Genomic DNA, 20,169 nt, shown 5'->3' on the forward strand with positions numbered 1-20,169 from the left:
TAACATTTCTATGTCCAGTCACCATCCAGTTTTTAATAGATGAGTTCATACATTTTATTGTTTAATACAGCTCTGCCAACAAGCTATGAACTACTCGGCCCAGCATGCTGGACCGAGCAGCAGTCTGCAACCACTGCTGGGATCACCAGGCTGGACAACTACACTGTCCAAACAATTCTTTATGTCCCATTCATGTGGGAAAAATTATTACTTTGGTTGAATCCCAACCACACAGAAACCGGAATCCACAGAGAACATGACTACCACAGTTACTCAGGTGAACAGCTACTACTTGTGTGAATATCAAAAGCAGAAGGGACTTTGCTGCCATCTCATGTTTGAAAGATAGAAATACATCGAAGCTTGTTCCTACAAGCAGCAGAGGAAGCACCTGCTCCCAAAGACGGCACAAATCTTACATTCTAGCAGAAACTGAAACTTAGACCTGACGTTTTGGCTCCTGCAACACTTCCTTCATGCCTGAGGATGAGAAGTGTATGCCGGACTTGCAACCTTTAAAGAGATATGTGAACCCTCTTTTATTGCTAGCTGCAAACACAATTCACATACCTGTCTTATTTTCAGCTTGTAACACCGAGTTAGTTCAGTTGGTCTAAAATTCAGAACTGAACGCAAGACTATCAAGAACAGATAGGAGGATTGAATTCCTATGGCACAGTAAAGCAGCACAGTGCTCTGGACTTAAACATCATGAACAAGGCAAATAATAGCACACAGAGATTTTCAGAAAGATAACAACAGAAACTGATGTTATTGCCTACAACACCAGGCAACTGCAGCTGGTTATCACCGGCTCTCCCTTCCGCTTTCCCATTACCTCAGATGCTCAGCTTCCAGGTCCCACTCGCATTTGCCCTGAAGTCTATCTAGTCATTAAAACAGGGGAAAGGTAGAATTAAATACTGTTGTGTGTGTAACTGTCATTTTTTATTGACAGAGGGTATTCGTTGTAATCATGGTAACACCCACTGTTACTAATGCAAATTGATCCATACAACATGTTCCACAGAGATGCTGAACTGTAACTTTGTTACACAAAGCATAAGACAGAGCCAACCCCCAACTCAATATACTCCTTCCAAATGCAAATCCAAACTCTCCAAGTCTCTAGTATGTTCAAAAAGGGACTGGGTGGGATGAGAAAAATCACCATTTATCATAAGCATTAACGTAAGGAAATTAAACAAGACACAGAGGTTTTTTTTTCTCACAAAAGGCATGCATCTGCTCAAGGGATCCATTCATTTATAATTGTTTCCAAATATTACTTGAAAATTGTCCCAAGATACTGTAGAAGCTGGAATACAGTTTTGGCCACCAAAGAAACCTACTAAAAACAAAGGTTAAACCTAAGAGAAGTGAGTGTTCCTCATGGGCGTAATTCAATGAGACACTGCGTGAGCAAATTATGTTGCAGCTGCTTATATCTACTGAACATTATTATTATATTGAACACAATTACATTATTATATTGAACACTGACCTCAGGCAGTTCTAATGTGTAAAAGAGTTAATGAGATTGCTCTGATTGCATGTCATGCAGTCCAGGACAGGTTAAATAAATCATTAAAAGGTATAAAATATAACAGTCATTTTAAGTAAAAAGTCTGGGCCAAGTTAAACACATGAAATGTCTATGTGCAGTAGGAGCTGATGTAGCTGTCTGAATGTAGGCCTGGGCCTCTCTAACACAGAGTACTGCACAAGGTCTGTACTGAGAAAACCAGAGTTCATATTCTTAGGTAGACCATCTTTCCTTCAGCCTGTAAGGAAAGACGCATATTACGCGTATAATGAGGAAGTAAAGAAAGAAAAAAAAGCATACAAACTTGTACAGATGCTTTGATTTGTTTAAACTAAGACTTACAGCTATCAGCTCTGTGTTAAGAACCATGTAAATCTTAGCAATATACAAATAAACTTAGCAATATTTTGGCAGGAATCAAATCCAAAAGAACTATGGGGCACACCTGTGCCCCGCACTTCCTCACTCAAAGGATGCATTAAGCGGTTATTTATAAGCAGGTCAAATGACAGAGACCTACCCGGAGCTCTCAATAAGAACTCAGTTTACAGACCTGGTTTTATGAAATGTGCCACCCATTCTATCAGATATTATACACAACATGCATATAAGACTCAAGAAGGGACTTATCAGTCAATCATACAGTACTTCCCTCTAATGGTCTAGCAACAGACTATGACTGACATAGTTTCATAGAGATCAATGAACATTTTATCCAGAAGCTTACCCATGTCTAATGCAGGAGAAATAACTTTGCTCAATTCTATTACTGCTGTCTGTACAGAATGCTCTGCCCTAAAACTCATCTGCCACTGGGATACAATCCAATGTTTATTTCCATTAGTTTAGCCATTGTTGGTAACAATAAAAATCAGGAGACAGTTGCAAACTAATGATTTACGGGCAGAATGAAACACTGGATGACCTTGGCTGCCTTCCATTCACCAAGAAATTGACTGGTAGTTAGAAATAAATTAAAATTATTGCAAAAGGATAACATAAGTTATTTCTCCGATAGGTAATTTTACCAGCTAAATAGCCCTGTCATTAAACTAGCAGCTGTTGTACAAATTATATTCCAAGATAAAAAAGAAATTATAGCTTTCATAGTTGTTGCAGCTTTGAGAATGATGAAAAACCCAGTCCTATAGGAGCTGACAGAAAAGGAGCTCTTGTATTAAGGCTGAATACATAGTCTTGGCTGGCCTGTACTCAGCTGAATGACTCTTACAAAAGTTAAGCAGAAAAGATCATGTAAGTAGATCTACTAACAGAAATGGAAATCCCTTTATGGGCGATTTTGAGGAAAAAAGTAATCTTCCCTGATTGGAATTTGCATTGCTAATGAAACTTTGGAACTTTGCTTTGCAATTTGTTATTCTGATAAAACAATACTATCAGCAATAAACTCTGCTCATATTTTTGATAGTAATTGCAGTGAGACTTTTTTACCTTTTACCTTTATCCATTTTTAGAAATTCCTGTTACTGTGATTGCCCACGTTCCTCATGTTTTGCGCAGTCCTGTACAGCTGTCTCAGCCCTTTCAGGATTTTCTGCCTTGACTGCCCTCATGCTCCACTCCTTTTTAATGACTTATTTCTTGGCCAATGGAGAACAAATAAAACAGTAAACTATTCAAACAGTTTCAGTGGGGTACTATAGAGAACAAAGCGGTGGTCCGTGCAACTGTAATTTATAAAATATATTCTGGTTTTCAGATGTATGGCTAGCCAAAAGCCAACATCTGGAAAAGGTTTGCATGTTTGCAAAAGTATGTCTCCAATGTCATTCAGGAATGGAAATGTACTTTATAGATGTGAATACCCTATCACTGGCCAAAAAAAAAATACAACTGACAAAGGAAACACAATTCAAAAAGTAAGATGAAGGGAGGTTCCATCTTTCCTGCTTTCAGTTTTTTAAAGCAAGAACTCAATTTTTGCCTGTCAAGTATTAAGTACCAGCTTCAAAACAGAAAGGCATGGGACTTCTCAGAGAACTGGCCACCAATCATTTTTGGTTTAAATTCTGAACAAAACAGACTATTTTTTTCCCCAATTCCTCTTCAGAAATAATGGAAATTTTGTGTGAAACTTTCAAAATTTCATCTGCAGAAGATGCCAGACCTTAAGAATTTCAATCCAAATTGTATGACAAGTGGCAAAGCAGTAAGAAACTGAACAGAGGATCTCAGAAAAGGAAGTGCTGGGAAATCTTGGTAATAGGAGTCTTTTTGGTCCTGCCTATAACTATTAAATCAATGCAAATCACCAGTGTGGTCATGAAGATGCAGCCACAGGATCAATCAGTATCTACATCCAGCGCTGGGATGAGGCAAGCATGGTGGCTTGCCATTCCTCCACCTGTGTCTGGCACTGGTGTGCCCCAGCATGTCTCTGCAGCTCCCAGCCACACCATCTCACCACACAGACAGGGCAAACTGGAATCCCTCCCTGCTGGCGCTCCAGATTTGAGAACAGCCAGACTACGGCAGGCTACCCCTCACTAAAAAACACAGACGTGCACTCTTAAACTCCACAAACGAGTAATCCTTTAAAAAGGTCAGGAAAGATAATCAAATGAAAAAGCAAAAACCTGGCAGAATTTTAGACATTAAAAACCATTAAGAGACATTTTTCCCACCAGATACTGTACACAATGTTAATGTGAATATTATAATGCTGACAACTTGTTCTTGGCTGAATTATGAAGCTAATAATTTACAAAGGAAAGACGTAGTACTTGTGTCTTATGTTGCTAACTGTAGCAAATTAGTACATTTACCTCATATTATACAGCTAAGACATTTGTTTGGCAGGAAGTCAGGACAGTAAAATAAGAGGGATTAGCATGCTGTCATTTTTCTATAGTCCATATTTTTCCATAGCTGATGACACTTGAAAGCTAGGAGAGAACCTGCCCTGTTTGCACAGATTTACTCACCAATGCAGTATTTCTTTGTGCTTGATGGACAGCTATGCTGTAACCATCCGAGCTCAAATTAGGGCTACTATGCTCAGACATTTTGCAAGCCATGCCTGCAGATAAGGAGCACATGGACCATAATGGGGAGTGGCAGAAGATGTTCCTGAACCCCACTTGGGATAATGAGCCCACCATTACTCAAGGAATAACACCATGAAAAATTGTTTAGAGATTGAGAGTGTTATCTGGCTGCATAATACATCTAAAAATGAACGTTTTCAAATTTACGATTGTCAAGAACTTTAGCCTAATAGCACAGTCTGAGAGACAAGATACTACAATGGCACTCAAGAAATCATGTATTTGCCTAGTGCACTTGGTCAAAGGACAATCTCACCCCTGTAAAGTGGAGTACACACCATGTCCCTACTCGTTTCACAACCAGGACAGAAACATGAATCATTTAATATCATTGTGTGAAGCTGTGATGAAGAGGACTGCAGTTTTGCCACTGAATATACTTAAATAGTTGGAAGCAACAAATTTTTAGCAAAAGTCAAGCCTAAGGTTTCAAAATTTGATATGGTTAACATGAGAGAGTCAAAAACAGTGTTATGAAATGACACACACTGTCAACAGGTCTTCCAAATTCATCACACAGACAAGGCAACCTAACACCACCAAGGGTTAAGTGCAGAATCCTAGGCTAAGATCCAGGAGAACTGGAACTAAATCTAAAAAGCCATTTGGGGACCTAAGTCCTGATGGTTTCACAAATATTTTAGGTTCCACGGTAAAAGATGGGCACCTAAGTCTCGGCTTCAGATCATGCAGTTTTTGGGCAGTTGGTCTGTTCTGACCCAAGTTGCCACTCTTCCTGTCTGCTCAGGCCCTTCACCATTTTGACTGACTGAGCTGTTCAGACTTACAGGTCCCCTCATTTTGTATTTGAAAAGCACCTACCAGAAGTGGGGAGTGGGAGCTGAAGCCAGAAAATTCCAGGCTTTATTTGGACACCTCATAGTTACCCTTACAACTGAAACAAGAAGTCACCTGGGGGATCATTCTGTCATGGTTTGATGATCACATGAATACCCCACTTAGTCTGGGCCCCAACATACACCTCTGGTTTCTACTTTAAAGCAGGTTATTCAAGAACTCATTTGTATGGGACAAACTGCAGACACTGCTGGCTCACTGCCGAAACAGTGGTTTTACACCTTTTGCATGTAAATATATTAATTTGAGATATTTTAAGCTTCACTTTCCCTTACCTCAACACTGAGTCACTGAACATTTGGGGGCCTGGGAAGAATCTCAAATCTTGACTTGCTTCCAGCAACTAGAAGCTTCTATTGCAACAATCTGAGTCTGCCAAAAGGGTCTCTGACTGACCTACAGGGAAGCCACCTTCTGCATTTAAAGCAGGGCGGTTCATTAGCTTTTCCTGGGAATACCGCTGCAGTCTTCAACAATGGCAATGACTTTTGCACGTTCTTAATATTATTTCAAGCTATCTGTACTCAGTCAATAAATTACATACTGGAAGCTTTCTTTTTCTATTCCCCACATTTATATTCCTCACCTTAAAAAACACAAGCAGAGCAGCAGAGGGAGACAAGCGCCGTTTGACAAAGAGCATGCTGACGATATCCCAGCTGCAGCTAATACGTCCTTAACACTGAGACCTGTCACCTTACAACAGAAGTCCTAGTGATACTTCTCAAACCTTAGCTTGCAGCAAAGTACATGAACTGTTTGATTTGCCATGCCCAGCTATGCATAGATAAAGACATAACTGAACTTTACCCCTTGTTCTTGGCAGATCTGGGTTAGTCTTTCCAGCTGCTCATCTTGAATAACCTTTGCCTTCTCATATTGCTGAATCATCATCTCCATCTCCAGTTTCACTGGGAGGACATAGGCTGGAAAACACAAATAAGCACTTAGAGTAACTCAACTGTGATTTGGGTTTATTTGGGGTGTGTTGTTGTTGTTTTTTAAATCAGAGGGAAAACCTTTACAGGCCAAAGAATGCCACCCCTTTCACTTGCATATAGAGAACTAGAGTATGTCTTATAGAAATAGCACTAGAGTATTTCTTCTGGGGGAGGATTTCTAATGTGAAGTGCACACCATCAGCAGGGTCTAGATCTTGTTTGGTCAGATCTGCATTTGCCTGGCTGAGCAGAAATGCATCTTGCATGCTCTTCCTTGCTTCTCCTGCACTCATGCAGATCTTTTCCAGTGTTTACCACAGATTTCCTGAATCGCTGGGTAGGAGGATTTTCTGCTCAGAGTTAGGCCCATCCCCTCTAAACCTGAACAGCAGGACTCTCTTAGGAAAAAAAACTATTACAGAGCCCTAGGCATTTAATTCCTAGACTTGTGGTAAGAAATAAGTCCTTAATGGAAATAGCAGACTATAAAGGATATTTTAAAAAACAAAAAGGCATTTATCTTCTTTTGCTTTTGAAGCCATATCCCAGTTTTCAATAGCTCTTCTGAATGCCTTTGGATTTTGTTCCTGTCATAACTACGGCAAACTCAGACGGATCGCCAAAGCTGTTCAATGCATACTGCATTTCTTAGTGTTTCCTGAGGCTACACAAGATCCTGAACTTTTCTTGTACACTACAACCTTTCCTCAAGTCCAAAAAGTTTCAAGGCTCCTGGGCGTCTAAATGCAAAATAAGAACTCGACTCTGATCTTTCACTTGTGAGCAAAGTGACTCTTCATTTATTCCTTTTCCACTTCTTTTCCCTGTAACCTGAAATCCCTGAAACCACTGAACACATAGTAGCCTACACTAAAGTCTTTACTTCCAGGCACAGTCACCAGTTCTGCTCTCTGCAACCTTAACTTGCTGGGCTTTTCTTATATCCCCTGGTGCTTCCTCACAGAGGGCTGTGCAAAACCGTACCGAGACACACTTCGTTATTGTGCTGCACAGCACACCAGCATTGCAGAGAGCACCTTCAGCACAGAACCCCCATGGTAAGAAAATGCTCCTGGAATCTGACATAAAAATTGTATTACAGAGAAGAACTTGGAAAAGAAAGCCCCAAGACAGAGGTAGCTGTATGGGAATGGGAAGGATGCAGCACATATCAGAAAAGGCAATTGGAAGCAATTAGTTTGCAGAATCAAGAATTACATCTGGTGGCAAAAGACAGGAAGCAGGTCAGAGCACTTACTTTACTGGATAGGGTATGTGAAGGTGCCTAACAGAAAAACAAACCAATTCATTATAAAGGCTCATAGAGAACAAAAGATGGAGCCATGAACTTGAGACCTACTCCTCCAGGGTACTCATAACCCTCTTCCGTTTGGTGCTTTTAAGATGTAAATGGAAGGAGAAAAATATAAGCAGTGGTGGCAAGCAATATTTTAATATTTTTTTTTAAATCTCTTTTTTTCCCAGCCTGCCAGTTAATTCTTGAGTCACAAACTGAATCACCACTCACCATCAATGATCCTCTTCACTCTCCATATTCGTAGTGTGATAATAAGGCTGATAGCATCCCATGGGCTGCTGGGGCCATTAGCCACTGTTGAGGCCACCATTGGTGCCAAGGACAAGATTATGACAGCACCATCAAACACCTAGAGAGAAAGCAGTTTTTTCAAACCTTTCCGAAAGATCGTAACCCTGACATTCCTGCTTGGAGTCTTGAAGGGCTCCCACTTTGCTCAAAAGAAATGCAATTACGGTACATATTTGAAAGGGATATGAGGTGGCCAAACCCCAGAAAGGCTGCATCCTTTTTAGCCAGTACAACAGAATTCCTTAGTGCATTTTATGAGGTGAGGGGAGATAAGCTGTGGTGAGAGGGCAGGGAGACAGAAAGGTATTTGGAAATACTGGCCAAAATCCCCAAGTAGAGTGACAGCCTAAATGCTGTTATAGCCAAAGAGTTTTATTATCATTGGTATTTATTACTTCTTACTTGGCATAATGTCATTCCAAAAAAGCATACAGTCCCTGCCCATAGATCTTACTGTCTAAATGAAGAGATCAAGAAGACAAGTAGAAAAAGATGGAGCAAAGAGGCTTGATGGCTCTTGGCCACATCCTGACTACACAACCTGTGTGGCAACGTCTGAGCAGCAGGACAGAAAGACCCTCTGCTCTCACCTTTATTGCACAGCTGGGTTTTCAAGGATTTTGACAACCGGGACTCCTCAGAATGATTTGTATGACATTAGTTGCATTGGGATTAGGTCAGAAAAGGCAATTGTGCCAAGTATTAGCCAGAAATGCATGAGTAAATACATTTCAGATCAAACTGGTAATAATGTTACGCCTATCCTATACTCGCCTAGCAGGGTAGAAGAGAATACCACTTTCTCATTCCTACTGAGACCCTTCCCAGCTGCCAAAGACCACTGATTAATGGTTTGCAGAAGGAGGGAGGACATAGATTTCATAAGCGGCACACATTCTGAACTGTGCACAACAATTCAGTGTATTGAAAAGAAACACTTCTTACTGCAACCATTTGACGGACAGTGAACAATATCACTCCATTCCAAATCACCAAAATAAATTATCAGAAACGGCACTTAGTCTCAATAATAAGAGTCTCTAGAACAACAATTTAAGTTTCATTTCAGTTTTTTTTAGCAAAACAAGTGAAAAGGTTTCAAACTTTATTACAAAAATGTGCAAGCCTCTAGACTCATTTAAACTCTGAGAAAAGCCAGATTTTCTACTGGTACATCCTATGTAGTATTAGTTTATCAGACAGTATCAAGAAAAAGCTTTTAATATTCTTGATCTCCAGATTTCCACTTAAACTGAGAGCACGTGTTACTTATAACACATGCATTTCCTTATCTGCCTCTGCAACAGCATGCACTTCCCACTTCATTTGTGATTTAAGGTACAAATTACAGCGTTTATCATAATTCAACTTAATTTAAAATAATTTCACAATAAAATTGGGGGCTTTTCCAAACCAGTATTTTCTATCAGAAAACTACATACAATTTTCCAACCAGTTCTAATTTCAACTTGATTATGGGAATGGGGTTACGTCACATGACAGTTTTTACTCATATTGCTCACTATCTCAGGGTAGCAGTTTAAACAGTTAGATTAGCACAGCTCTAACAACAAAATAAATAGACACATACCCCACAATGTCTCCCTTAATAAAATATTTCCAAATATCACACTCTTCTGAGTCTCTCCCAGAAAAAGGGACTGTTTCATACAGGTATGCATACATGCATCTGATGAGAATAATGTGCGTATTTATCTAAGTTAAAAGACATTGTATTGCATCAGGTCTATAACGAACCCACCCAAAGCAGTTCTTAATATTCTTACTGTGGCTGCCTGGAAAACAGTACAAAGAGTAAGAGTGCTTACCTCTATTTTGTTTTCAATGTAATCCCATATGCCCAGGACCACAATCCTCAAAATAGTCTAGTAAAACAGATTAGGGAAAAAAAGAGAAGGTGGATGTTACTGTAATTTTAGATAAATATTTAGTCCTTTATCTATTCAGGGGATCATTTTTTGTTTTATTTAAAGCATTATGCATTTCTTCTGAAATATGAGGATCTATAAATAGCTACATTTCTGTATTATGAAAGCAGGTATTACTTTCCAGCCACTATATTGACTCAGTGAAACTTCCATAAACATGTTCCTAGTTCAAATGTTTATCAGTCTTTCCATCCTTCTGAAATTTCTCTTTTAGACTTGTGAGATTTAGATTGCCAATCCTCACCACCCCTGTGACCCAAACCTATATAAGATCCACCGTGGGGATCTCAGTTGCAATGAGGGAAGAATCTCTTTTGTCACCATCTTTGACACGCTAGTGCTTACTATTTTCTAAGAAAAGAAGCACTGATCTCTCTTGGTGCCTAAAGATACTGACATCTCATCAATATTAAGAGCAGAGATTCTTATTCTCCATGTCCGGAGTACAAGGGTGTTGTTTTATTATAAAATCCCAGGAAATTATCTTTGTGATCCTCTTCTACTAAGCAAAACGGCTATAAGTAGCATCGGTAGCTAGAAAAGAGGAATAAAGAAAGAACACAGAATGAACCAATGGTGAATTCCCATTAAAAAAAATCCAATGGTATCTTTCCTAATTGTTAACCTGGGTTTCGGAAGATGCAATAAAAAAAAAAAATCAATCAGGCAACTAATGATTAAAACTGAATTCACATAAAAGCATAACTGGTAGGGATGTTTTCTGTCAGTAGCAACATCAAAGTCAGATTTTCACAGACTACAAACTAACTGCCACTGTGTGACTTGCAAAGAAGGTAAAAATGCTACTTTCTCCATTAAAGAACAGCACTAATGACAGAGAGCTCAGCAGGCCTGTGTGTGAGGGGTGACCATGCCAAGAACTGTGCAGAAAAAAAGTGACTCTGATGAATAGATGTATCTCCTCTTTATTACAAATACAAATATATATGAAATCCCAACCAGCTCTGAATTTATGCCAAACGTACCAGCACTAGTTGCAGAACAACACTGGATTTTTCAATACTGTTCCTATGCATGGTTCTGCCAAACTCCATGAGCCCAATTGCCTCGCTTGGCCCGGGATGACTGTGCTGATCCCTATTTTGGCACTCCAAACCTGGATAACAGCACTTAATCCTGTTTTGCAGAGAGAGACATTGCTGTGGGAGATATGGTGCTTTCAGAACCCAGCCTCAAACCACCAATGAGCAGAAATGTGAAGCAGCCAATGTCTCCTCAGATATGGCATGTGTGAAGCACTGGTCAAGTCTGGCTGGCAAAGGGAGTTGCTAGCCAGAACAGAAAAAGACACCGAGAACACCTAATGCTGCTTGTCTGCACTCCTAAAAAGAACATTTTACTTTCAAAGCATTTTACAGATGCAGCACAGGAATGTGGCTATTCACAGCAATTTCCTTATTAACCTATATGCCTGAAGTTGATATGTGGAGGAAGACATGGACAACAGCAGCTCCTTACATCCCTTATCGACTACAAATTCACCAGCATGATGTGATGTGATCTAATGCTAGGTGTAAGTACACACCTGCTGTACAACCAAGGCACTCCTGCAGCCTCAACTCAGGCCCTGAGCAGATCCTTCCAGACAAAAGCATCCCAGCTCCTCTGCAAGCACCTCCTTCCCTCCTCATTCAGAAGCTGCAAAATGCTAAGTACAAGTTACTCACGAGCCCATAGGTTCAGCTACATAAGTTAAAATGAGGTCCACCACAGCAAGTTCCACAGCAGGCAGCCAGAGAGAAATATCTGAGGAAAAGCAAGTGCCTTCTTTAAAGCTTGGGATGCTATCCCTTCCTACAGCAACCCTGCTGACAGCAGAGAGAAACCTGCTTCATTCTCTTCTATGCTTAGGCAGCATTCATGAAGTGCTAGGTCAATGAGCAACTAACTAAAGGACAGTTGAACACTCAACACATTTACAGTAACTGATGGTGAAAATCTTCCTTTGGACAGGTGTGTACAAAGGTATTTTTGCTGAAATAATAAGGTATATCTGCACAAAGAAAACAGAAACACTGTCTCACAACCCTAAATATAGTTTAATATGGGGTTGTTGAGGGAACATTTAAAAGGATTTTCCTTTCTGCCTTTTTGATTTCTCACTGCAGTGTTTAAATCAGAATGTGCTACTGTCACATTAATGGGTTTGAGCAGTTCCAAGGGCTGGAAGCTAGCACAAATGTTTTTATTTTCAGTCTGCTGATGTGAATCAGCACAAGCCAGCAGTGACTGGAAGTCTACTCAGCAGACACTCAATGCAGCAATGGTTGGGGGTGCTACATCTACAGGATAGGTCTCCTCACAAAACACACGTTGACAATCAGTACCTTTCTCTCAGCTAATGCAGACACACTATAAGAAGGGACAGCGTGAGGGCGGGACAAGCCCAGTTCCCCATCTGAGAGACGCACTCTTCAGAACAAACTGGGCACAACTGAGGGTGAAGCTTTAAGAACATGTATTCTGTAAGGAAGATCCTAAAGCTATGCACCCGCATTATCCATCACTCTTAACAAACAACCCCACATCACCACTGAAGTGACAAAGCCATGTAAGGCCGCTTCTCCTTGGTGCCCTGGGGCACCTCAAGAAAGCACCATGGGTGAGACATAGGTGCCACAAACGTACTGCCTGCCGGCCAGTCTTCACTGGCGGCAACTCCAAACTCAGGTTAGCTTCCTCTACTTTCCCTGCGTTTGTACAAAGCACGAGATGACATCCACTGCTGCTGCCATAACTCTTACCCAGCCGAGTCAGAACCAAGCACGTTTGGACTTCACTGGGCAAATCTCCCTGACTGTTCAATATAATAAATACTTCGACTGAAATGAAAGCATTGGTGTTACTTATAAACAACATTTTAGTACTTTTCCTAAGCAATCAAAAATATCTTTCAAACATAGAATCACAGAATAGTTTGGGTTGGAAGGGACAAATACATATTGCATTTGATTGTGTACTTTCTCTGTACAGAACTTAAAAAATGAGAATCTGTAGCAGAATGTGAAAAACAACCAGACAAACTAATAATACAGGAAACTTCCTATAAACTGTACATGGACCAAACTGAAAAATGCATATGAATTAAAACAGAATTTCAACTGTACAATTCATCACAGACAAAGCATAAATATTAGTCATGACTGCCACTGATAGACACAAGAATCTACAAGAAATAGGGAAAAAACGCAGCAGCACTGCTGTTTCCTACTGATGTGCAGGCATCTTTCAGCACTGTAGCAAATGCACACACATAGTTCTGCATTACACTATAGGCATTCTGCATTTTTGGACACATAGATTTGAAAGCAAACAGTAAATATCAGTGTGAGTATTTTTCTGTTAAAGGCCACTTTGTACTTGAAAAAGTATGCTTTAACATTTCTTGATTAACAATCTTTCTAATTAGAAAGTCCTTTACAACAATTTTTTTCCTAGTTATATCAGAAATACATTTTTTGTTTTCTGAGAAAAGCTAAATTATTATGTGAAAGTCTGTCTGGTGCACCAATAAAAGGTAAATGACTGAACACTTCCGTTAACTTATTTCTGTTAATTTGGAGTAAATCCAGATAAAAGTAAAATTTTAAACCATTTTTCAGACAGAAATGTAATTTTGAAGTTGACAGTGTTCCTTGGTGAGACACAGTTGTTTGCACAACATTAACTGTCTGCAGTGAAGTTTATGAAGAACTGTGTGATGCAGCAGGTTTCTGTCTAATTGTGCAGGGAAACCTGGCCAAGTCCTTAGCTGAGCCAGCCCCGTGGATTCCCACAATCTGCATGAGCTAGCTACATGAGTCAGCTGGCTGCAATGGACATTATGGAATTTTAAATACTTTTTTGCTTGCACAGTTACTAGACAATTTACTACTCAGTGACTCACTGTGTCAAATTCATCTGTAGCCTAAAGAAATCAAAAGGAGGCAGCACAGGAGGTGAAACTGGTGCCCCACGTTTAGCGAACAGCAAAGGAGAGCAACCCTGCATTTCAAGATGGGGTAGTGCTGTGTGAGACCAGATGGAGTGGGGTAGAAAGGGTGTCTTTAGAAGATCTCTGCTTTCCTTTTTTTCCTTCCTCCCTTCCTTCCACTGCCACAAAACCAGTCTATCTGTTACACGGGGTCTTTACCTCTGGCTTGTACAGAAACTGTGAAGATTAAGCTTCTGCCTTTTGGATATATCTCATAAGACCAAACAACTGTCATTTATAACCTCTCTGGTTTGAGTCACTCCACAGAGGCCTCCGCTCATTCACTGCTTACCAGAAATTTTTTTTGTCATCTTCTGGTGTGCCTGTCCTGAGATACGGCATTAGCTGTTCTAGTGCCTACTGTACCCAGGTCACCAGACAGAGAAGGAACATGTCAGCATCTTTGAACTGAGATGTTCTACTGTTTCCAGTGCAGAGACATCTTCCTCACATGGGTTCTCATCAATCAAGGCTCTGAAAGGAAACTGCCAGACTTACTCTACTCGAGAACTCATTTCTTGGACATGGATGCAGGAAGAAAGTCGCAATTCCATGACTGTCTAATTTTAAGCACACCAGAAGACTTGGTTACTCCGAGGGAAACAAGAGCTGAAAGCTAGCAGAATGCCTGAGTGTTTGGCTGACTGAAGCATATACAGCACAATCCAAATAACTAATATCAAAGAACTCTATTCTTGCACGCAAACAGTCTCATCAATCTTGGTTGAAAAGTGGAACTGAACAACAGCCACAGAATCAAATGTGATAAGCCTATTAAAATAGAAGCAGACCCCAATCCACTTACCAAACCACTGTGACATTCCCCATCTTCCTTTACTCAGCCAGTTATTACCAAGGCTGAATTTGCCCTCTTGATGGGGTATAACCCCGGCCTTGCCTTGCTGTTGGTACTGGTGTTTCACCCCCAGTTTTTCTCTTCTGTCTTAACATCTGGGTAACACTTGGTGCACAGACAAATCACAGTTATGTTTGTAAACAGAGACAAACATACACTATCATCACCGCTAGTAAATCCTGCTCAAATACTTGGAAAAAAGCAAAAAGAGCTGACGTGCACTTGACTTGAATAAGGATATTTTAGTGTTGGAAAGTCACAGGCAGCGACAGACACTATAAAATTAACAGAGTGCAATAAATTCCTTTAAGGCTTGTGGCTATAACATAAGCATAGAGGGAGCAAGAATATGCTGTGAGAGTCTCTATTTAATTTTGTTGGCAGCTGTTCTACTGGCATTTGCCAGCTGCTGGCATGTTTGTGCCCTTCATCTTAGCCAAGCAGAAAACCAGTGCCTGTTTAACTCCAACATGATAGGACTGTAATTACTTGCAATGCCTTTATAGCACCAGCTTTTAATCAGTCATATTTTTCCAAAACACTCAGGTTTTGTGCTGAAAGTTTTCTGGTTTTTAACAAGTCTTTTACAACTTGGTATTATTTGTTCCCTAAGTCTAAGCTGAGGCCTTTCTGAAGAATTGTGTAAATTGCATATCCACACTTACAACTAAAGGGAACCAAACTACAGAATAAACAATAAACATCCAAAGTGAGGACATGGTACCTGTTGTGGAAACAACCCTTTCTGAATACCAGAAACTCTGAATCCTTGCTTTGAGGACAAAGGCGCTGACTCAAGGACTAATCAACCCCCAGCAGTTGCCTATTATATCCAAGAAAAGTAATTAAACCTTCTCATCTCTGGAAAATCATCCTGAAATAGTCACAGACAGCAAAATCTCACTGTAACATACTATCTTCTCAACAAATAATTCCAAACAAAGACAGCTGACTGGTATTGTGAATCAAAGGGCAAAAAAGTCTCCTGAAAGCACCAAAAGAATAAATAAAATTAAGACGGATGGAAAAAAATAACATGATCTGCAACTTCTTCAGTATTTCACAACCTCTTAAAAAAAAAATCAAAGTTTTTTATTTGTATAACAAAAAATGAGACCCTCTGTTTTTCCTCTCACGGGACACATTTCAACACAAGCAGATGCGCTGTTGCTCATTAAACCAACTCGTCACGAGGACGACCTCAGCAAACCCAGTAGGAAAGGTCCTCCTGCATTCTCCTCCAGATCCGTGGTCTTTGAAGCACATCCAGTTGCTCTGTGGAACCACTTCTGTTGCTTTAACCCAGTCAAGGGCTCTGAGCTGCCAAGTGAACCAAAATCCAAAAATTTACCCTTCTTGGTGCACATTACATGGGTGACTTGTGGCCTTGTTTTTCTTTGGTGCAAATTCAAACCATAATCAAATAGGTGAAGGAAGATACTTCAGAAGACAGAAACAATGTGAGTGGTAAGAGGTTTGTAATAAAAGAGAACAGCAAGGAGATAAAGAAAAGTAGTTCCAAATACCTAATACAAAGAGGAGGAAAAAAGCCAACACAGATCCAACATGAGGACAGTTGAGTCCTACAACCAGTTTTGGTTCTCTGAACTATTTCTGCTGTTGTTTTCCTGCAAAACACTTCTGAACCAGCTCATCTACTTACGTGGGCAATCTGTCTCCGCAGAACTGCAACAAGTAATTTCTTCCTTGAGACAGATGAGTACCGGCCTTGAGGATCTGTATGCACTGCCACAACAAACTACCCAACAACTGCCTGTGCAAGAACTGAACTTGAGACTACACCCCAGCGGAAGGGAACTGAGGACCACAGGAGAAGTTTTTTGTGAAACAAGCTCCACAAAGTGATGAAGATCAGGCGAGGGTGCAAGTGCAGCCACGTCACAGCATCAGAGTAACAAGCTGATCCTGTTGAGAAGCTCCAGGGTGCTAATCCCCACTGAAGAAAGATTCTGGGGGAGAGGGGAAAGTATTTCTTTACAGGGAATGGACTCCGTCTAGCAAACCCAAGTCTTTAAAAATTAGGATGTGCAATTCACAAAGGAAAGACTCTGAAATTTTTTTAATTGTTAGAGATATTTTTCAGTCAGTTTACATGTATCCTTCAACCCACAATCACCGTCAAAGGATGAGGATAATAATCATATCTCTTTGTGCAACTGCAGCACCAGGAGGCTAAGATGTAAAAGCAGTCTTGAGACCCCTGCCTGTTCTCAAGGAATCCTTTCAGAAAGTAAACACTGACAGCCTGGCAACACCACCAGACTGCTATGCATACAAATGCAAAATAGAAATACAAAGTGATATACATAAATAAGTATATTTCATTAATAGAACCATGGAAATAAGCAGTGGTATCATATAGTAAATATGATTTCAACACAAATATAGCCTTAAAAATATTTTGGGGTATTTCAAGAGTAGCCTAAATGTCTCAATACCAATGACTTCTTTTTGGAATAAAGTTCAAAACTGTAACAGATTATCCCAATTTGGTCATTTGTTTTATCATGACTACAGCCTTTTCCAATGCATACATTCATACGAAGTTTTGCAAAGAAATTCACCATTTGTTTCATTCTCTTACTATGTCTATATGCAGCAACTTAGAACATCTAAACTACCTATCTAAATTGTGAGATAAGGTATTCTTGAAACAGATCTTTTCGTAAAAAACCTCTGTGGACCTTTATTCCTGAATATTATATCTTATTCTTATATCCAGTGGCACTGACAAGGTTTCTGTGAAAACAAATGGACAAAACTAGTCCTGCCCTGTGCCTGTAGTGATTCAGAGATGAGTATTTCTTTTTGTAGTTTCCCAGTTATAATTTGTTAGACAGTATCTTCCATGTTTCCTTGCCAATTATAGGCAGTTGGCAAACAGCACTAATCTAAACAAGATTTTTTAGTTTGCTGAGTAGGAATGGCAATTATTAATCTTTTTCCTTTTTACTTTCTTTTTTTTTTTTTTTTAAAGTACACTGTACTATATTTATTCACTGTCAAATTACTGTCAAATTCTTGCTAATTCCAGTGAAAGTGTAAAAATACTTTGCAGTTCTGTATGTGGTGAGAGACTTTGATTATACATACCTCTGAAAAGAAAACAGACAGGATGACTAGGCTGATCCAGTGAATTACTCCTGCAAACTGTGAAGCACTTGAAACTGCAATTAACACAATACAATGAAACATCATTACAGTAGCAGAATGCAACTTATATTTAATGTAATTAGTACTGCTACAACTTACATATGGGTAAAGCTTGCTTTCTTAGATTTTGTGATGAAACTACCAGAAAGAAGATGACTGCAATGAGAGATGGAAGCCCAAGCCCTGTGAGCTGCTCACCCTAATTCAGGCCAGCGTGTCTGCAGCCACAGCAGCTGCTCACTGGTGCTGGTACAGGTCAGGCTGCTGGGAAGCAATGACATGCACTGTTCAGGGTTTTGATGCTCCATGCTCCCACTCCACACACTGCTTTAATACAAGATGTGTGATTAAAACCTGTATACCTAAAAATCCAGAGTTAGAATTCTGTAAGGAAACAGAATGCTCTACTATGCCCACATTATTCCTTGTATTCGGTCTGTGACAATTCAGCTCAGAAGATCATAATAGTCTTGAACGAGTACTTAAAAATTAGTGCTAAAACTGGACCTCCAAATGTATTTCTATCATCTAAAGAAATAACTTATGTAGGCAGACTTTTGTATAGCTCTCTGGATGTGGCATGACTAGTCATGACTGGCTCAGGATCCCATTCCTCTCAGAGCCAAGTTTAACTCCAGGAAAACCACAGTGAGAGAAGTAACAGAAAGAACCAATGTCATTGTTAATAAGATCATATCTTAATATATTAATTTTAAGCAGTTTGTGAAATATCAACAATTCTAATCTGTACAACAAACATAATGTGACTATTTTTGTACAGTCTGTTTCAGGAAACGTGGCTGTCATATGGACAGCTTTGTCTTTAAGCAAGTTTCTATGAAAACACTCAATAAAGTTACAGTAAATGAAATAAAATTCCAGTTTAAGTAACTGGTTAAGACACAATCTCATTTGTAAGCTCTCTTTTTCAGAAAGTGACCAATAAAATCACTAACGTTCACTTCATTTCAAACTCCTCCATGAAAAGAAGTAAAGAGTAAGTTATATTGGTAATTTATCAAAACTCAGGATTCTGCACACATATAGGTATTCCTTATGCATGCAGATTGTTGAGGTAGTTATTTCATTTTCAAAGTGAACAAAAGTCCTTTCAGGAACCAACTAGCAGGAACACTCAGGAAAACTTATCTGGATTCATTAGAAGCATGATTCTCCAGAGTCCTGAAGCCTTGCATGGACACTTGCTGGCATTAAATCAGGCCTTGATTTGATTCAGACAAATGAGCATGCTGCAAGACTACAGAAGAAGCTCTATGATATGGGTTGTCTGTATGGGCTTAAATTAATCTCTTGAAATCTGGAGGATTCTTTAATAAGTAACTTCAACTGAAATTCTGTGATCAAAGTTCCCTTCATTGCTGACAAAACAAGGCAGAAAGCTGAAAGGGTCCAGTACCTGACAACTACTCTGATGGTCACATGCTCTCAAATTTGGAATAAAGGAATGAAGAGAAAGAAATCTCTCTCTACTTCAGGGTATTTGCAAGTTTACTGTCCTCAGAGCAGACAGATTAAAATAGTCTGTGCGGTCTCGCAGTTTCAAAGAATTACTGTGTAATAGCAAAGTTTAAGGCAATCAATGACTGTGTACATAGAGATGCAAGACTGTGGCAGAATTAACTATGTCCTAAGAACATAGACAACATGCACTAAATAAAGTATCTTATTTTAAAATTAAAACTGATTAAAATGGGAAGGGGAGAGAAGTAATGAAGTATATAAAGCAAGCTGTTAGTGTGGGTGCCACTGGAACAGTGTCTCACAGCTGAGGCTCACCTGGGGCAGAGGAACTGCTTAACGATGCAACAACTGGGCAAAATATACTCATCTTTCTCAAGACACTCTCTTTTAGGGTCGCATAGAGCACACGGAATGGAATCTATTTGTAAGCTATTTTTCCAACAGCTGTCGATTGACACACAAGGCTCCAGCTGCCCCTTAGTGGACAAAAAAGAGATAGCAGCCACGAATCTGGGAAGAAAATCAATTTCTGACGCTGCACCAACTGCAGCAGAGTGCTGGACACGCTGCCAGACAGCGTGCTATTAAATTGCCAGTAAAACAGGAAATTTGAAAAAGCCTTCCAAGCAAGAAGCTTTTGTATGAGAGCTGAATCACTAGCCTATACACTGAATCTGGGTATTTGCCTCTTC

The 20,169-nt window shown here is 39.8% G+C and overlaps 1 protein-coding gene across 9 annotated transcripts in view; it reads right to left on the bottom strand.

Annotated features, from left to right (window-relative positions):
- TMEM266 (transmembrane protein 266) overlaps positions 1 to 20,169 on the bottom strand; it is a 100,956-nt gene that overhangs the window by 24,040 nt on the left and 56,747 nt on the right. For 8 of the 9 annotated variants that reach the window (XM_082061532.1, XM_082061531.1, XM_082061535.1 and 5 more), the window contains 4 exons: positions 17,936 to 18,009; positions 9,852 to 9,908; positions 7,942 to 8,080; positions 6,283 to 6,398 (listed from right to left, as the gene is read on the bottom strand). In XM_082061532.1, coding sequence (XP_081917658.1) covers positions 6,283 to 6,398; positions 7,942 to 8,080; positions 9,852 to 9,908; positions 17,936 to 18,009 — 386 coding nt within the window. The remainder of the gene's footprint in view (positions 1 to 6,282; positions 6,399 to 7,941; positions 8,081 to 9,851; positions 9,909 to 17,935; positions 18,010 to 20,169) is intronic. The other variant, XM_082061537.1, reaches the window with a different exon arrangement.

The sequence above is a fragment of the Streptopelia decaocto genome, assembly GCF_964273445.1.
Source record: "Streptopelia decaocto genome assembly, chromosome: 9".
In the NCBI taxonomy this organism is placed as follows: Eukaryota; Metazoa; Chordata; class Aves; order Columbiformes; family Columbidae; genus Streptopelia; species Streptopelia decaocto.